The following is a 19,106-nucleotide window of genomic DNA, read 5'->3' as shown; positions in this document are numbered from 1 at the left end:
GGGGGGGGGGACGGGGGGGGGACGTCTTGTGCTGTACTTCGTGGTGAGATTGTGTCCTTCATGACTATCTCTCGTGCTGGTGTGAGCTTAATATTCTTGGAGGCCATCAAGGCATGACGCATGTTTGCTGATAGGAGCTTTGAACCTAAGCGATTTGGGAAGAAGCCATTTCTTTGAAAACGTTCTGGGTTATTCAGGGTCTCCATTCAGGGGTACTACGACTATGCTTGCACCTCATGGTACCAAAGCACCTCAAAGGCGCTAAAAACAAAATTACAAACATCTCAAAACAAACTGGTCAGACTACTGCTTGACCTTACTCCTAGAACCCACCTCACCCCTGCCCACTTCGACAACCTAGGATGGCTTAGAGTAGACGACAGAGTACAACAACTTGCAATGGGCCTGGTCTACAAGATACACTACACGACCAAGGTACCCATGTACATGTCAAAATACTTCCCAAAGGTCAGTGAATACCACGATCACAACACCAGAGGGAGCTCCACAAATCATGTCAAACCCAGATTCGGCTCAAATAAGGGACTAAACACGTTTCGCAATTATGCCACATCAATGTGGAACGCCCTACCCAAAGCTGTAAAGGAATGTGGATCACTACCCACTTTCAAAACCTCTCTCAAGGGACACCTACGGGAGACTGCAATTCAACACTGGCCCCTGTAAATATCCTAACCCAATCATTCCAACCCCCTCCAATGTACAGTCATTTACCTAGTATGGTTGTCAATAGTTCAATGTACAATTGTGTTTGTTTGTACAGTGTCTCCTCCCCCCCCCCCCCCTCAATGTACAGTGTTACTTGTTTATACAGTATGCCCCCCGCCCCCCCCCCCCCCCCAACCACCTCCAATGTAAATTACCCAGTATGGTTGTCAATATCCCAATGTACCCAACCCCCCCCACCCAACCTCCAATGTACAGTTTCTACGTCAAATGTATATACTCCCTTTTCTTGACTCCTTCTGTATCACAAACAGTACTGTATTTGCAAATCTGGTATGTCATAAATGTATAGATGTAGCAGTACTGACTATCTGTATGTCATGTATGTCATATATGTCTATATGAATTGAAAATGGGGGACCCTGATGGAAACAAGACAAACGTCTTTCTCAGGTCTGCATCCCCTTAACAATTGTATGTATTGAGCCGTACTGTATTGTACCCATTCTGCAATCTGTTAAATAAAGTTTTCATTCATTCATTCATTCATTCCAGAAAACATTGAAGTTGTCAATGAATTTCAGGCCGTGTACGAGACATGCAGCCCCTAACCATGAATTAAAATTTAGGAGTTGACTGAATGCTTCCTGTCCTCTGCGAAAGCATGCAATTGGTCCACTGATGGACACATCAGTGTTTGTGTACACAGACTGATGTTTGTCTAGTGTGTTCATTAAACGTGTGAAATCGTCTTTCAAAGTCTCTGTGCCAGTCTTCTTTCGCAGGATGTCAAACGATCCAGAGTGAATGACAATTTTTGTTATTCCTGGTCTGATTAGTGTTGGAAGTTTTTCGGCTAGCTCTTTCACAGTTGTATTGTCTAGACAGATATTTTCTGTGTTTGCCATCTCCACATACCTTGTTATGGAATCTCCAATCAGTATGCAGTCTATTTTCTGTGTGAGGTTAGCATTTTTCTTTCCAACAGTTTTGGGGCCGTTTGTTTTTGGGCTAGGCCTAGTCTGCCGGTTCTTTCCACAGTCCTGTGGCCTTGGTGAAGCCTCGTTAGCCTTCATGTTAACGCTGGTCCCGTACCTTCGGCGTTGGCTACCGCAACGTTCTCGGCGCATGATAGTCTCTTCGCTGTTAGCCGTTCGCTCGGTCTGGGTCGTGTTTGCCAGCCGTGTCGCTAGTGGCTCTGTTTTCCTCGTCGTCTCGTCGTTAGCGTGTGCTTCGCTAGCATTAGCGTGAGCTCCGGCATGCCAGCTGTTTGCTTCGCTAGTGTTAGCGTGAGCTCCGGTATTCTTGCTATTAGCGTCGTTAGCGTGAGCTCCGTTACGCTCGCTGTTTTCTTCGTTAGCGTTGTTAGCTACGCTTCTATGTCTCTTTGCCTTGGGTGTTGATATGCGTGTTTCCGAGAGTAGGTTGAAACTATTTCCTGGCGGTACCGGGGGTGAGGTCCTGGATCGTTTATTTCTCCTTTTATCCTTGTCGGTGATCCACTGCTTTGGTCTAGCTCCTTGGTTGTGCCAAGGACCGTCTTTTGGGTGGTGCTGTTCTGTAGTTACTAGCATAGGCCAGTTCTCAATCATGGTATTGTTGGCTATATTTGTAGTAGCTTCATAAATAGAGTCAATGAGTTGCTCATCCTGCTGTATTTGGTACAGGGTAGAAACCCGAGCCTCCAGCTCTACAATCCTCTTTCTCATCTCCAAGCAATTAGTACATTCTGTGGGAGAGCCGAGTCCCGGCATCTTCCTTTATTTCTTTTCAGGTTAGGCTAAGCTGAAGCTAAGCTAGGTACTTAGCTGGTGGTGGTGATGATGATGATGATGGTGGTGGTGGTGGTGATGGTGGTGGTGGTGGTGGTGATGGTGGCACGGGGCAGTTCCGTTTCCCTGGAGCTGTGCTATTACTGTATGGCCAGTAATTAAAGTACATAACTAGTAGTGGTTTAATATATCACAATCTTTAATACAGTCAGGGTTTTGTAACCCCTCAGTTACAGATAGTATATGTGTATTTATGCACGCTAGAGAAGCAATCTGAAAAATATATTCTCTCATTTCCTGATCAGCGCGCACACACAGACACACACACACACATAGGGCACACGTTGATATATAGGTCAAAATAGATCCGATTACCCCAAGACTGGTCAAATAAATTGCTTACCTCAGATCAGATGTTATCCAAAAAGATGATTCCAATTCCTGATCGCCATTTCAAATATCGATCGTGTTTATTGATTCAGCGCTGGGTACTGGAAATACATAATCCACGCTGTTCTGAGGGTCGGCGATCAACTTGGGTTTCTTCAGATGCCTCGCCGGAAAAGTAACATGAGGAGGCTGGACCGCTGGCACTCAACTGGCGGCATGAACTAACGACAAATCGCGTCCCTGGCACTCAAAGTGTTAACACATTGGCTGCCAGACCCGAGATTTATCGGGTTAACTCGCCATGCGCTGGGTGCCCGATCTGAGATTTCTCTGGTTTTGGTAGTTTTCTTTTATTCGATTTTCTTATTCATTACAGGTTCACGGACCTCTGTGTTGCCATAGGAAATCATTCTGAAATCCCAAAAGCGCAATACTGGCCGCATCCTGCTAGGTGGCAGTATCGCCCACCCTTTGAAACCTTATTTCACACTCTGTGTTACATCGTATATGGTCCGGGCGAGCACTTCGAAACGCATTCAGCACACTTGAGGCATATCCCGTGCCACTTCGTGTCGACATCAATACTGGAAATCGCGATCAGACAATTGGAATATCTTTTTGGGATACCTCCTAGTAAAGGTAAGGACTATATGACATCAATTCCACCTGCCAGCAGACTACAGAGAGTGGCCCGTTTAGCCGAACGCACAATTTGAGGGGGGCTTCCCACCCTCCAGAACATTTACAACAAGCGGTGCATGGGTAAGGCTAAGAGAATGATCACAGACTCCAGCCACCCAAACAACTGCCTCTTTGAACTGCTGCGGTCAGGCAAGCGATACCGGAGTCTCATGGCAAGCACAGAAAGACTCAGAAGAAGATTCTATCCCCAGGCCATCAGGATGCTCAACGAACAATAACACTATGTAACAACCATCAAATGCACTCGCAGCACACACATCCACACGCACACACTCACTTTAAACAAACAACTCACTGCAGCACCCACTTTACACACTTTAGAACACCTAAACACACTTTACATTTATTGGTAAAGAATTTGCACTACAACCCATACCTCATTACACCTTACTGTAAATTGTACCTAAATTGTACCTCATCCCATTTCTGCTTTGCACTATATAGTATATTGTATATTAGTATATTGTATAGTATATTGTATGGTAACTCAGTTACTTCTACTCTGCATTGAACATTGTACATATGTACATACTGAACACTTGTGTCTACGTACGTGACTTCTATTTTTTACTTGCTATACTTATTTTATTTTATACTTATCTATTTTTGTCTAGCACAGTCTCTGGAGCGTAACAGAAAGAAGCATTTTGTATAAAAGTATTCTGTACTTCTGTATGACAACTAATAAAGAAACTTGAAACTTGACCTTGATCCTACAATGATTTCATATCGATCCGGCCGATCAACGTATGTAGTATTCAAAACAAATGCTGTTACTGGCGATCAAAGCATAAAAAAATTATATATACCTTTGAATTGGAAATAGTAGCGTGTACAGGCGAGCAATGCCAACGCTTTTAGCAAAATTCACGTATTGCTCCATAGCGCCGTTTTCAGGAATTTGCCAGGATCACTCTGAAACTATACAATATTCACCACGGTATAACACGTGAACGTATACATGAAAAAATGTATTCTTTTTCACATGTTGAACTGTTACGTACCCCCGTAGGGAGACGCAACACTAGGCCACAGACAGGATAGGTGAGGGTGCAGTGACACAAAACAATTTGCAAAATAATAATATTTATTTCACAAAAGTCAAGATCAGCAACACAGTGAGCACCAAATCAAATATCAAAAAGAAACAAAAGCCCACCCCCCCTTTACAGGCGCGAACGCCCCAAAGTACAGGTGGTGGTGCTCACTCTAAAGCTGGTGTCTTTAACAGTTGGTCACCTACGTGATGCAAAATGTAGACCCAGGGTATCTTCCTGCCCTCAATGTCCCTGTGTGCGAAACAAAAGGTTAATACAAAGCAAAGCAATCACCATAGGCTGGGTGACACAAGGAATAAACAAATACACAAACAGGTTATGGGTAAGACAGAAATGTACAACAAACTAAAGCACACCAAAACACAATGGAGTGAACCAGAGCTTTCGCCAGCTCTACCAAATGTACCTCTACCTGGACATCTCTAAGAAACACCCACACCAAACAATGAGAGCAATAGAGCATTTAACTAGCTCACACACCAAACATTAGAGCAAATAGAGCATTACCTAGCTCAAATATACATACCCCACATACAGTGGTAAATGGCAAGACAGGGCCAACAGCATATATACCCCACACAGGGTTTGGTCCACGTATGCACACACAGAATTATCACTAGAGCATTACCTAGCTCAGGCACACACAGAATTATCACTAGAGCATTACCTAGCTCAGGCACAGACAGAATTATCACTAGAGCATTACCTAGCTCACACACCAAACATTAGAGCAAATAGAGCATTACCTAGCTCAAATATACATACCCCACATACAGTGGTAAATGGCAAGACAGGGCCAACAGCATATATACCCCACACAGGGTTTGGTCCACGCAGGCACACACAGAATTATCACCAAACACAGAGAGACACCCACCACCACACTGAGCCAAAAGAGCTAACCAACACTGCACACAATTGGGGTATATGAAGGGATGTGGAGGTTAATTAGTCTGATGAGCCTCAGCTGCTGCTGCTGCTTCTGCTGCTGTAACTGGGAGACACCTGAGAATGGGATTGGGATATGTTACACAGGAGGGAGACAAAAACAGAACAACCAAAACATGCCTATATACACACACGCACAACAGATAACATACATAACCCCCATATATATACACATAAGGACACCGTCCGTAACATGAACGATGGATTGTTAATGTCAAATGAGCCATAGTATTGTCTCCATAGCTATAATATAGAATATAGATATAGCCCTGCAAACACCGCAATGCACAGTGTAAATCCCTATACTTTACAGCGCTGGCACATTAAGTACAAAGATGGGAAAACAGCATGGCAGTCAATGTGTTAATAACGAGTCCATCGATAAAAAACAAAAATACATTAGTTTTAGCCAAATTATGGGCACTGGCCAGTTACATGTAGAGCTCATCTAGAGCAGGGCTTGAGCCCAGTTTATTTGAAAGATTGTGTTACCCCAAGTAGGCTAATGACTGGGGCTGCTAGTCCAGCACTGTTGGAAGTTATTTTTTTTTTTATCTTTTATCTTGTTTCAGTAATTTGCACTTTACTTTGCACACACTTTTTGCACACAACTGTACCTCACAGTTGTATAAGTACAATGTTGTTTACGTTTACGTAGGAGTTGTGGGCGTTTGTCAGGATTATCTCAGGGAGAGTGTGATCCAAGCTGCTGTTTGAGACTAAATAAATTTAACTTTTTTTCCATAGCCTAACTTAAGTTGAAGTAGTTGTCATATTTTGCATAGATCATGTTTACATTTAGAAAGCCTTGTTGAATGCATCCAGTGAAATTAAGACATCAATGCATAATTTTATTGTCAAAAGTATGCATAATGTTGTGTTAATTCCACGACAAGAGATATGTGATTTTAGTTACCTGACATGATTTCGTTTTTTTTTTGAGGGGGGGGACCCTGCATATATCGGTATCGGTTGATATCGGTATCGGAAATTAAGAGTTGGACAATATCGGTATATCGGATATCGGTAAGAAAGCCAATATCAAACATCCCTATTTATAACCCAAGCACTTATCTGTTATCTTATCTGCAATATCCTGCTGTTGGATTAGCCATATTTAACACATTGACGGCCACTGGGATTAGACGGGCCCACTCTATAAGGCCAGCTTCTCATAACAAGGTTTAACTATGTGTGAGGTTGTTTGTAGAGCTAAATCTATATTTTAAAGTATTGCTATGTGTCTATTATCATTGTCAATTGACACTATAAACCTTCCCTTCAATATGCCATAAAGAAATAATTTTTTCATCAATACGTTCCCATTTTATAGCGTTGTGAATATGAACGTTATATCGGAATGGTCTGGGGTAATTCCTGCAAAGCTAGTTACAGGGCTAATAGCTAATAACGTTAAATCGATTGGCGTTTCGGCCATACACAAGCTAGAGATAAAAATCTAAATGCATATGATCGATATCATGTTCCACCATGAATGCATGAAAGGGGGGGGGCGGGGGAAGTCGTTTCTGATTATTGATTACCAATAACGGCATTCGTTATTGAAGCCTCATACGCTGATGAGAGGGTTGGATATGAGAACAAGGCCCGATCAGGCTGTAATTTACGTCAAATAGCTCTTACCTGTGGCCGGTTGGATCCCAAAAAGGATTTCCCAGTTATTGATCGCCATCTGGTAGATCGATATGTCCATTGGCTGATGCTATATTCCTTTACTGCATACTGAATTTGGCGTCGCAAGAAGTATTCCATGCGATCTGATGAAGGCATAGCTTCAGGCTAACAGAAAAAGTAGGCCAGAATGAAAAAAAAATAACATCCGGTCTGAAAACAAGGAGTACTCCATTCTCGAGACAGCGCCACTACCAGGATCTGGCCGGAAGTCATATTAGTAAATGAGTAGATGTAGATTTAGCTCCAAAGCTATGCTATTTTAAGCTAGCTTTAATTTGATTGGAGGAAAACGTCATGTCGGGCATCATGGGTCCTTCTCACCTCAAGATACCTGAATGAATGGGCTCAATAGAAACACACAAGACTCCTCTTTACAGTGAGGCTAATTTATGCTAATCACATGCAGAATTAGGCCCAAACCAGGCAGTGTTTTTTTTATTTTGTCACACAGCATAGACTGCGGGAAGGTTTCCTGAAGCATCCTCACGTCTCAGGGCTTGGAGCCACAGTCTCATAAATGAGGCTCTGTTTTAGGATCAGGTAAAGGAAAGAACTTGACATCTGGATTTCTTCTCTAATTAGAAGTTAATCAAACAACTTTGCAACTTTTAGGCATTCTTTTTGACTTATGAACGGCTAAAAGAATTTTGAAATTGCATTTAACTCTATGGGAAGAAAGTATATCTATCCCCCAAGCAAGGGGCGTGGCTTCGGGTAACTGTAAACAAACAGGGGGCGTGGCTTTCGGGTAACTGCCCTCATGACATCTCCTTCATGGGCTACAAACGTAACACCACTCCCAGAACTGTCACTCTCCTCTCTCGAATATCATGCAGTATCTGTCTCTAATCCTTTCAATCTCACCATTGTTACACTCTACCGCCCTCCAGGTACACTCGATCACTTCACAGATGAGCTGGACATGCTTCTTAGCTCCTTACCGGAAGATGGTACCCCTCTCCTTCTACTGGGCGACTTCAACCTGCCTGACTCATCTCAGTCAGTCATAGTAGTCTCCCTCCTACAATCGTTTGACCTGACTCCCACTGCCATGCCTCCCACCCACAAAGCAGGCAACTCCTTGGATCTCATATTTTCCCGTAACTCCAGCATCATTAACACCACGGTAACTCCCCTACATGTATCTGACCATTCCTTCATATCCTTCTCACTAACTCTCATGCTTAACCGAAAGGTCTTCACCCCAACTCAAACAGTCTCACTCAGACGCAACCTGCCCTCCCTATCCCCCTCCACCCTCTCCTCTGACATACTATCCGCTCTACCTTTGAGTGACACCTTCTCTGCTCTCTCCACAGAGATGGCAACCTCCACCCTCCTTTCAGCCCTTGCAACCTCCTTCGACAAGCTCTGTCCCCTCGTTGAGAAACCTGCCCGCCGTTCCCCACCCAGTCCATGGCTGACAGATCCAGTGAGAGAACAAAGACAGGTCCTGAGAGCAGCTGAAAGGAAGTATAGAAAGTCACGCCTCACTGCTGACATCGACACATATCACAACCTCTTGTTAACATTCTCCAAAACCATCACTAATGCCAAAGCTTCTTTCTTCCACCATAGGATCGAGGCCTCTGCCAAGAATCTTCGCAAACTGCATGCTACCATGTCCTCCCTCCTCACTCCCCCCCCACCCCCCCCTCCCTCATCTTTCTCTGCCGAAGACTTTGCGATCTTCTTTGAGGAAAAAGTGGAGAACATCCGCAGCTCCTTCTCCCAACCCCCACCCATTCCAAATGCTGAATCGAGAACCTCATCCTTCACTCTGTCATCTTTCTCTCCCATTACAGAAGCAGAGACCCTGACACTGGTAACGTCAAACCGTCCGACTACTTGCCAGCTGGACCAGCTACCCTCCCCACTCCTCCAGACCATAGCACCAGACATCCTCCCATTCCTAACTGCAACCATCAACTCCTCACTCAACTCGGGGGTGGTCCCCACCTCCCTAAAACAAGCCAGAGTCACGCCGCTCATAAAAAAACCAACCCTGAACCCTACCGTCATAGGCAACTACCGTCCTGTCTCTCTTCTCTCCTTCCTTTCTAAAACACTTGAACGTGCTGTATCCAACCAACTTACTACTTATCTCTTACAGAATGACCTCCTAGACCCTAATCAGTCAGGCTTCAGGACTGGTCACTCCACAGAGACAGCCCTCATTGCGGTCACAGAGGCACTTCACTTAGCAAAAGCGAAAGGCCTCTCCTCTGTCCTGATTCTCCTAGATCTATCTGCAGCCTTCGACACAGTCAACCACCAGATCCTCCTTGCGGCCCTCGCAGGAATGGGAGTGGCTGGCTCTGCGCTGACATGGCTGTCATCATACCTCAATGACCGCTCCTACCAAGTGTCATGGAGAGGGACCCTGTCGGCCACCCGCCCCCTGCGGACGGGTGTCCCCCAGGGCTCGGTTTTAGGACCCCTTCTCTTCTCCCTCTACACTAAATCACTGGGTAACATTATCACGTCTCATGGCTTCTCCTACCATTGTTATGCCGACGATACTCAACTCTTCCTCTCCTTCCCTCCCTCAGATATCCACGTCTCTGTGCGGATCTCGGCCTGTCTGTCCGACATCTCAGCCTGGATGACGTCCAACCACCTCAAACTGAACCTAAGCAAAACAGAATTGCTCCACCTGCCGGCCAAATCCTCCCCCCTAACCGACCTTTCAATCACAGTCGAGAATGCAGCTGTGACTGCGTCCCCGACCGCCAAGAACCTTGGTGTTGTCCTCGACGACCAGTTGAACTTCTCTGCTCACATCGCAGCGACGACCAGAACCTGCCGATTCCTCCTGAGCAACGTCAGAAGGATACGCCCCTTCCTGACAAAAGAAGCCACCCAACTCCTCGTCCAATCAACAGTCATCTCCCGCCTCGACTACTGCAATGCACTGCTCGCTGGCCTCCCGGCCACTGCCACTAAGCCTCTTCAACTCATTCAGAACGCAGCGGCCCGCCTGATCTCAAACCTACCGAAGTCGGCCCACGTCACCCCACTTCTTAGGGACCTGCACTGGCTCCCCATTGCTGCACGAATCCGCTTCAAGGCCCTCGACCTAGCATACCGTGCGGCAAAGGGAACCGCTCCCGCCTACCTCCGGTCAATGGTCTCTAACTACACACCCTCAAGACCCCTACGCTCTGCATCTTCTGGCCGCCTCAGACCTACTCCTATCCAAGCTCCGGGAGGGTCATCAAAGAGAAGTCGCCTATTCTCAGTCCTTGCCCCACAATGGTGGAATGAACTACCCACCCCAGTTAGGACAGCCGAATCACGTCCAATCTTTCGCCGTCGACTAAAGACGCACTTCTTCAACCATTATCTGAATTAAAAAAAAAATAAAAAATCTAACCCTAACTAACCGTACTGTCATGCACTTGTCCTAATAAACTAACCTACACTGTAGCACTCAACACTTTGATGAACATTGTTGCTCAGCTGATAGAGTTGTGCCCTTCCTGATGGCTTGTCGTACAGAACTTGTAAGTCGCTTTGGATAAAAGCGTCAGCTAAATGACTAAATGTAAATGTAATGTAAATGTAACTGTAAACAAACAGGGGGCGTGGCTTTGGGTAACTAAACAAACAAGGGGTGTGGCTTTGGGTAACTGTAAACAAACGAGGGGTGTGGCTTTGGGTAACTAACTTACTGTAAGTGACGTGGCGCCGATCATGACTCGACCCGACATACAGCACAATTACAGTACATCCAACCAGAGTGCAAATGTAACAGTAAAGTGCAATAGTAATATACAATGTGCGGTGATTAAACTGGGTATAAAATATGTAAATTAGTACTACTGAGTGTTACTGATTATTCATATTTGTATAAACTCAAGGCCAGCCCAAGATTTTAAACAAATAAATAAATAATGTCCTGCCCTGAAAAAAGAAAAAAATCTATAACCTACGCATTTACCCAGAAAAACCGACACACACACACACATTGTACATAAATTGACATCAGCCCAACACATTCACCTCCACTCATCCTCACTTCCAGTTTATTCTAAGTGACATATTGCCATTCATGATGCATAATGTATTTATGCATTATGGCGACTTCCTGAAGCAGATGGCAGGTTGTTTGGCACTTTGACGAATAGCCCTCATTATCATGGATACAGGAGACGGGGAGATGTATTATGCATGCCTCTGAGATGCCTACACTTTATACCGAGAGACCTGAGACGTGCGTTCCTTTTGTATTTGTTTATTATCCTATTCAGCGTACTCACTGATTCACTCACTTCCATGTAAATGTATTTGTTCATTCGCTCTCTTTTCGGACTCAGTCACTCGCTGTCAGTTGCTTGAGTGTGCAGGTGACTCCCAGATGCGTACCGTGTAACCGCAACGTCCTATAGGTTAGAATCAGGGGGGAAGGGTCATCAAATAGAAACATGCTATTCTCAGTCCTCGCTCCACAATGGTAGAACGAACTCCCCACCACAGTCAGGACAGTTGAAACCCGCTTGATTTTCCGCCGTTGACTAAAAACACACCTCTTCAATTGATAATATCAATAAAAAAACTACTAATGTAACTGAGGGGTTACAAAACCCTGACTGTATTAAAGATTGTGATATATTAAACCACTACTAGTTATGTACTTTAATTACTGGCCATACAGTACATGAATATATATGGTGAACACCTACACAAGAATACGGCATTGACACATAAATTATATTGGAGGGTTATTTATTATTATTAAGCAACGTTAGGTTACAGATTGAGAATTAGGCTCGCGCTTGTATGGCGAAGAACATACGTAAAGTCAGTCAAGAGCATAAGTCAATGAGAATAGTAGGAATACTATGATGGGTCTAAGCTGACGCCACCTGTGGTATAGCAATTACATGGGCCACACCGGTACCAACAGGAGACACTGGGTTCCCTCCGGGGTGTAAGGCCGGGAGGGGTAGAGGAATGTTCGGGTACCCAGTCTGGGTCAACGAGGAATAAAGAGGCTCCAGATACAGGAGCCGGTGCTTGTACTCCCTTGATCAGCAGACAAAGCAATAGTTGTAATCCAAGATGCTCGACAGCATTGACGACAGCTAGCCAGCCCCTTCCACGAGGCGGGCCCGAGTGGTGATCCTCACGAGGTTAAATCCCAAACGACAGTGGAATCAACGGTGCTCTTCTCCGGTGGTCACGGTCCCAAAGCAATATAATCCAACCAGAAATGGTTCTGCAATCGCCGGTGTCGATTCTCCTGTGTACATATCCAACGGTTCTCGCCTAGGACTCCTCGGGTGTGGGCACGGATTTAGGCCGCACAGCCTGGATAAGTGCACTAGCTAAAGACGCGACGAACCGATGGTAATGCTGGTCACGGAAGAACTGTAGCCGCACGATACACAATAAATGATCGACTATTACTTCACATTAGATTAAGTCGAACTCAACGTTACTGCGTTAAACTCTGACACTTTAACATTCTATTCGCACGCGGTTCTCAATGCTCTACTTAGATGCAAGGTTGCTCACTTCACTGCACGTGGACTCGTGGTGAAGGCATTAAGGTTTTGGTAAGACTACTGCTGTTTACACCTGCGCCGTATTTATACGTAAGGTGAATATCTAGTCCCAACCTCAGTTCTTGTCTCGTATTACTACGCAGACTCTGGGCATGTACTGACATGCCCGGAGTTGCCTTTGAACTTGCCGTTGGGGGCTTGGTCGTTGGCGCCTGGGGCCGCTGTCCAATAGGAGAGCGAATATTACTCTGATCTGTATGCAGGTAAAGGGATATTCCGTGTATATATATAAATAATATACAAGGTATATCAAACGATACATATATATATTCAGTTTAATCTGGCCCTTCACAACAACTAACCTTTTGTCTTTTACTATTATGCACTTCGCTACTAAGGAATCTACCTTGCCTATATTACTACCTACTATGCTAATATGTCTATACTACTATGCTGTAGACTGTAGCGCTGAAGTTCGACACTGTTTGACGAACAATGGTACTGACCCTTAGCTTCCAGAGTTGTACCCTTCCTGCTGAGGATGTATAAAGGGATTATACATACTTTTACGACCGTGCAAGCTCCACTGCATCTACAACATGCATCTCTTGTTTTCAGTCACATTTCGCTAAGTGACATCTTGAGACACAGCTAGCATCAGCTTTAGCCTAGTTAGCATTAGCTTGAGGAGTCGCAGCTTTAGCCTAGTTAGCGTTAGCTTGAGGAGTCGCAGCCTTAGCATGGTTAGTGTTAAAATCTTAATTTAAACTCAAGGTTTCCCTCATTTACAGTCATGCTGCTTTAGCATAGTTAGCGTTAGCTTGAGGAGTCGCAGCTTTAGCCCTGTTAGCGTTAGCTTGAGGAGTCTCAGCTTTAGCCCTGTTAGCGTTAGCTTGAGGAGTCTCAGCTTTACCCTTGTTAGCGTTAGCGTGAGGAGTCTCAGCTTTAGCCCTGTTAGTGTTAGCTTGAGGAGTCTCAGCTTTAGCCCTGTTAGCGTTAGCTTGAGGAGTCTCAGCTTTACCCTTGTTAGCGTTAGCGTGAGGAGTCTCAGCTTTAGCCCTGTTAGCGTTAGCTTGAGGAGTCTCAGCTTTAGTCCTGTTAGCGTTAGCTTGAGGAGTCTCATCTTTAGCCCTGTTAGCGTTAGCTTGAGGAGTCGCTGCTTTAGCCCTGTTAGCGTTAGCTTGAGGAGTCTCAGCTTTAGCCCTGTTAGCATTAGCTTGAGGAGTCGCTGCTTTAGCCCTGTTAGCGTTAGCTTGAGGAGTCGCAGCTTTAGCCCTGTTAGTGTTAGCTTGAGGAGTCGCAGCTTTAGCCCTGTTAGCATTAGCTTGAGGAGTCGCAGCTCCCCGCCCCGTCAGAGGAGCCATGGAGAAAGTCACCGAGGCTCCACCCTGGCGGAGGTCATTCTACTCCTCACTGTGTCTCTTCTGCTCCACGTCGCTTCACTCTGCTCTGTGTTCTGTACACAGTCAGTGTATTCATTTGCGCCATTTATCGAGGTGCCTCCAGCTGTCCTTAGCAGAAGTAGGCCAGGCAAACACCACACATACACATCAGACACACACTCATACACACCAAACACACACACACACTCACACACTCACATGCCCGCACACACACGCACATATGCAAGGCCAGTGAGAAGTAGGCCAGACATAGAGGCAGGCAGTATTACCCAAGCCCTTGGATCTCAGGAGCAGATTGTCCCAGCGGAGCATCATGTCATAACAGTCCTGATTGCACAGCATTTAGGAATGCCTGCAGAGTTAACCTCTCAATGATGAGGGGTCGCCCATGATGTCATCACCCCTCCGCCCAAATCCCTCTCTTCCCCCTCTGCTGCCATCTTGAAAGTGTGGGGAAATTGCCCGTCAAATTTGCTTTGATGGCAATTAGCCACGGTAGATTTCCTCTGTAGTATCTTCGGCCCGTTCCAAAACTCCTCGTCGCCGAGCCCCTGGTTAGAGCTCTGACCGCTTATGACATGAACCTAATCACCAAGCCCCTGGTTAGAGCTCTGAGCGCTTATGAGATGAACCTAATCGCAGAGCCCCTGGTTAGAGCTCTGAGCGCTTATGAGATGAAGCTAATCGCCTTTTGTTGAACGCTCTGCTTTTCCCCCTCATGTTTGTTATGTTATGGGAAATCTTAATAGAGACACACCGATGTACACATTCTGTACCGGTGATACATGTTCTGCTTTGGGCGATAACCACTACTTAACAATATCCATATCATGTGGTCTGTATACATTTTCCTTTATTATGCTAATCCATTTCTCTTGTGTTGTGACGTGAAAACACTGTAAAATGGAAAATAATCTGTCTTTATTTCTCTTTCTGCATTCTGATTTCAACACTGTTGTTCTTATACTGCTTACAAAACCCATGTGTCTCAGGACCGTTTACAACCGGACGTGGTCACTCCTCGGAACGGCTTGTCAAACGACGCTCGCCGGATATTTTGTCTTGTAACTCGAGACCCGGAGCACGCAATAGGTTGAGTCCTGTGCACGGGCGTGACGGCCCGTATGAAATCATAACAATAAGACAACAAGACCAGGCAAGACACGTTTGTTTGTGGGTCTCTCTCCAGGTGCAGTACAGTATCTCACTGTTGGTGTGTTTGCGTGTCTCTCTCCTGGTGCAGTACAGTATCTCACTGTTTGTGTGTCTCTCTCCAGGTGCAGTACAGTGACGGACAGAGTGGGAAGGACTACGTCACCTACCTGACACTCTCACCTGTACAGATGACCTTCCACGGCACCGGGACCTCCCTCCAAGCCAGCCACGACCAGGTAAGGGTCTGTGTGCGTGTGTGTGTGCATGTGTGTGTGCTTAAAGGGAGGGGGGGAGTGTCACACCTGCAGTTTGAAGAAGTTCTAAAATGAAAGGTAAAGGAACGACGCGCTCTAAACAGACACTCAAAACATCTGTCATCACAACAAGACAACGCAGTGTCACAAATTGGGATTCTATCAGGATAGAGTCCTGTAGAGACCCTGTTCCCTTGTTGTTTGTTTGTTTTCAGGCCGTTGTTTAGTGACTTGCCGAGATATGGTTCAACGGCAGCTGCCGTTGGTTTGATGTTTGTGACATAGTTCATCGCGATCGATAACGGAACGCTCCGACCGAAGATGATAAGAGTACCAGAAGTACTGTACGTCAGAGGTACACTCAAGGCAATCACAGCGCTGTGCTGTCCACGTCAGCTCACGTCGATTTGACACACAGTTACATTTCTGGCCAGCTGCATCACTAGGCCTCGCCAGTAGGCTTGCGGGAGAGAGGTAGGCTCCCGCAACTTTCGCAAACCACTTTTACATCTGAATATAAATGAAGCATTAGAGGCTCAGCCAACTGTAGTGTATAACCTGTTCACTTTATGGACGTAATGTATACCCCCCCCCGCCCGTCCATTCCTGGCATTGTCTCTTTCCCAGTATCTGAGCTTTGTGACAAAGACGCTAGCTTGTGTGGATGTGTAAATAATGCATCTATAGCTTAGCTTAGCTTAGCTTAGCTTAGCACAAATGAATGGAAGCGGATACAGATCAGCTAGCCTAGCTGTTGACCAAAAACCAGAGTTTTAAGCTAGGCTAGTGGTCTGTATCCGCTTCCATTCATTTGTGCTAAGCTTGGCTAGCTTGCAGCCGGATATCTTTCTACTGAACACACAGATAGGAAATTGGTATCCGTCTTCTTGTCTGACTCTGGAGAAGACAGTAAGCGCATTTCCCATGATGTTGGTGCGTTCCTTTAAGCAGCCGGTCCGCGTGAGAACGCCATCTGTTGGAATACAAGCCACAGTACTTTAAACGTGATTCTGGGACCCAGGAAAGCAGATGACTAAATCGTTTGCGGGGCTAAGCGTTATCTGCAGAGCGCCAATCCCCTCGTTCCCCTCCCTCCTCTCTTCTCATTCTCTCGGCGCCTCTAAGTTCTCTATGTAATTACTACCATGAAATCTGGTGGGTATCTCCCAAGTTTTTGTTTTAGTTTTTTAGTTTAAAATGTTTTTTGGTCCGTGGCGCGCTCTCTCTTTCTCTCTCCCTCTCACTGCCTGTATTCAGAAGGTGGCTCTTTGTCTTGCGCCGCCCAAGCAGAAAACCAGTTGCTTACGTTCTATCATCTAAACATAGGACGCCCCTTTGTTCGGCCCTCTTCAAAGCTTTAATAAAGGCCCCGGATGGCCCAGCTGATGGGGGGCTAGCGCCCCGCCACCGCTAGCCGAGAGCCAGGCCAATATAGGCCAGTCAGACCCCGTGTCCTTGGGATCTGTTGTTGCCAAGAGCAGTGGGGCATGACCGACTGTTAGAGAGGGCCTTTCTCTTTCTCCCTCTCTCTCTCTCTTTCCTCTGTACAGTGAGGAGTGCACCCACAAAAGGGACACCCAACAATAAGAGGACACTACACCAAACCTAGCCCCCCCCCCCCTCCCTCCCTCCCTCCACACACACCCCGGCCCACAAAGTAGTCCCTCTAGGCGGATCAGAGCGGGTTCTCCATGACCATGTGGGAGTGATGGGGGGGGGGGGGGGGGGGGGCGGTGGGCGAACGACGACAGGGTTTTCAGAGACAGCCTGGAGACTGAACCTGCCTGGAGCTCATTACAATGGGTTCCCTCCCTCCCGCAAATACCTAGGTGTTCACATCAGCATTCAAATCACTTGTCACAATCTGTTAATATTTGCACATTTGTTCCTCTGGAGTCCCACGTGTTTCCTACTGTACTTAAGTTCCACATATACACACACAAATATTCCACACACACAAGCACACACACCAGGGTTTCCGTTATCCGGTAATTACCTGGGTATTTCTTTTACCAGGAAAATGGTGCTCTCTCTCTACATAGCCCTATAGCATGGTGCTCTCTCTACATAGACCTATAGCATGGTGCTCTCTCTCTACATAGCCCTATAGCATGGTGCTCTCTCTACATAGACCTATGGCATGGTGCTCTCTCTGCATAGCCCTATGGCATGGTGCTCTCTCTGCATAGCCCTATGGCATGGTGCTCTCTCTGCATAGCCCTATGGCATGGTGCTCTCTAGGGGTGGGGGAAAAAAATCGATATGTAGTATCGCGATACTTTGCCTGGCGATACTGTATCGATACAGGGACGCCAAGTATCGATATTTAATTATTCATAATTTTTTTTTTTTTTTTTTTTTTTTTATAAGGAAGTTGCATTGTTCATTTCAATACCTGTAATAGTACAGTAGTCTACACACACACACATGTGCATTCAGTCAAGTTGGAATATGACTGTAATACAAACAGTTCAGTTTGTCAGGTACATGCAACACAGATTACAGTGTTTACATCTGTCAGCTTGAGAAAATACCATGTTCTGCAATAAAAATGATTGAAGTGAGATGAACAGACTGAACTTTATTTTATTACATAAAACATGTTGACAAAGTTTTACTTTGCAGTTGAAAAAAGGTAATAAATGTAATTTGATCCAAAAAAAATTAATCCGCAATACTCAGCGTATCGCGATATATTTAGTATTGCGATACTATCGTATCGTGACGCAAGTATCGCGATAGTATCGTATCGTGAGGTCTCTGGCGATTCCCACCCCTAGTGCTCTCTCTACATAGCCCCTATGGCATGGTTCACGCTATTTCCCCCACATCCCCTCCCTGCTGAACAGGCGCCCGACCGACCAGTAGGAGTCTCTGTTTGCAATGACCAGGACGCGTGAATACTTTCCCTAAGGGGGTTGCACTTCCGTGTTTGGTTTGCGCTGCCTGATTGGCCACTGACGTTTCTCTCAGCGCCCAATCGCATGACCTAGTCAATTCGGTAGAAGAGTCTGGTGGGCGAGATTATGCATGACCTAAAAACTCCTGCCTGTGGCTGAATAATGAAGCCAAAAGTCGCGTCACGCGCAAGAGCATATTACCTACTTCTTATGCCGCGCTCAATATTAAAACTCACTGCTCGTCCACCCAGCGTAAACAGAGCAGAGATAAGCAATAATGAAGTTGTGTTTTGAACAGAGCAGAGATAAGCAATAATGAAGTCGTGTTTGCAGAGATAAGCAATAATGAAGTCGTGTTTTGAACATTTATGTTGTGTTGATGGAATCACGTTAATATAGAGAGATGAAAACAATACAATACGTTATTTCGATTGATATGAATAGCTAGTTACGTTAATATAGAGAGATTAAAACAATACGTTATTTATATTGATGTGATGTCGATTGATATGAATAGCTAGTTACGTTAATATAGAGAGATGAAAACAATACTTTACTTATTTATATTGATGTGATGTCGGACTTGGCTGTGGAACTGAAGGACTTGGGCTGTGGAACTGAAGGACTTGGGC

The 19,106-nt window shown here is 45.6% G+C and overlaps 1 protein-coding gene across 1 annotated transcript in view; it reads left to right on the top strand.

Annotated features, from left to right (window-relative positions):
* The window catches only part of stau2 (staufen double-stranded RNA binding protein 2), a 411,601-nt gene that overhangs the window by 343,364 nt on the left and 49,131 nt on the right, over window positions 1-19,106 (top strand). Inside the window, exon 13 of the mRNA XM_084325794.1 lies at window positions 15,443-15,556. Within this exon, the coding sequence (XP_084181920.1) occupies window positions 15,443-15,556 (114 nt within the window). The remainder of the gene's footprint in view (window positions 1-15,442; window positions 15,557-19,106) is intronic.

This window comes from Notolepis coatsorum (genome assembly GCF_963971535.1).
Source record: "Notolepis coatsorum genome assembly, chromosome: 12".
Taxonomy (NCBI): domain Eukaryota; kingdom Metazoa; phylum Chordata; class Actinopteri; order Aulopiformes; family Paralepididae; genus Notolepis; species Notolepis coatsorum.
The sequence above is the reverse complement of the archived record's forward strand: the minus strand, read 5'-3'. Positions and strand labels throughout refer to the sequence as shown.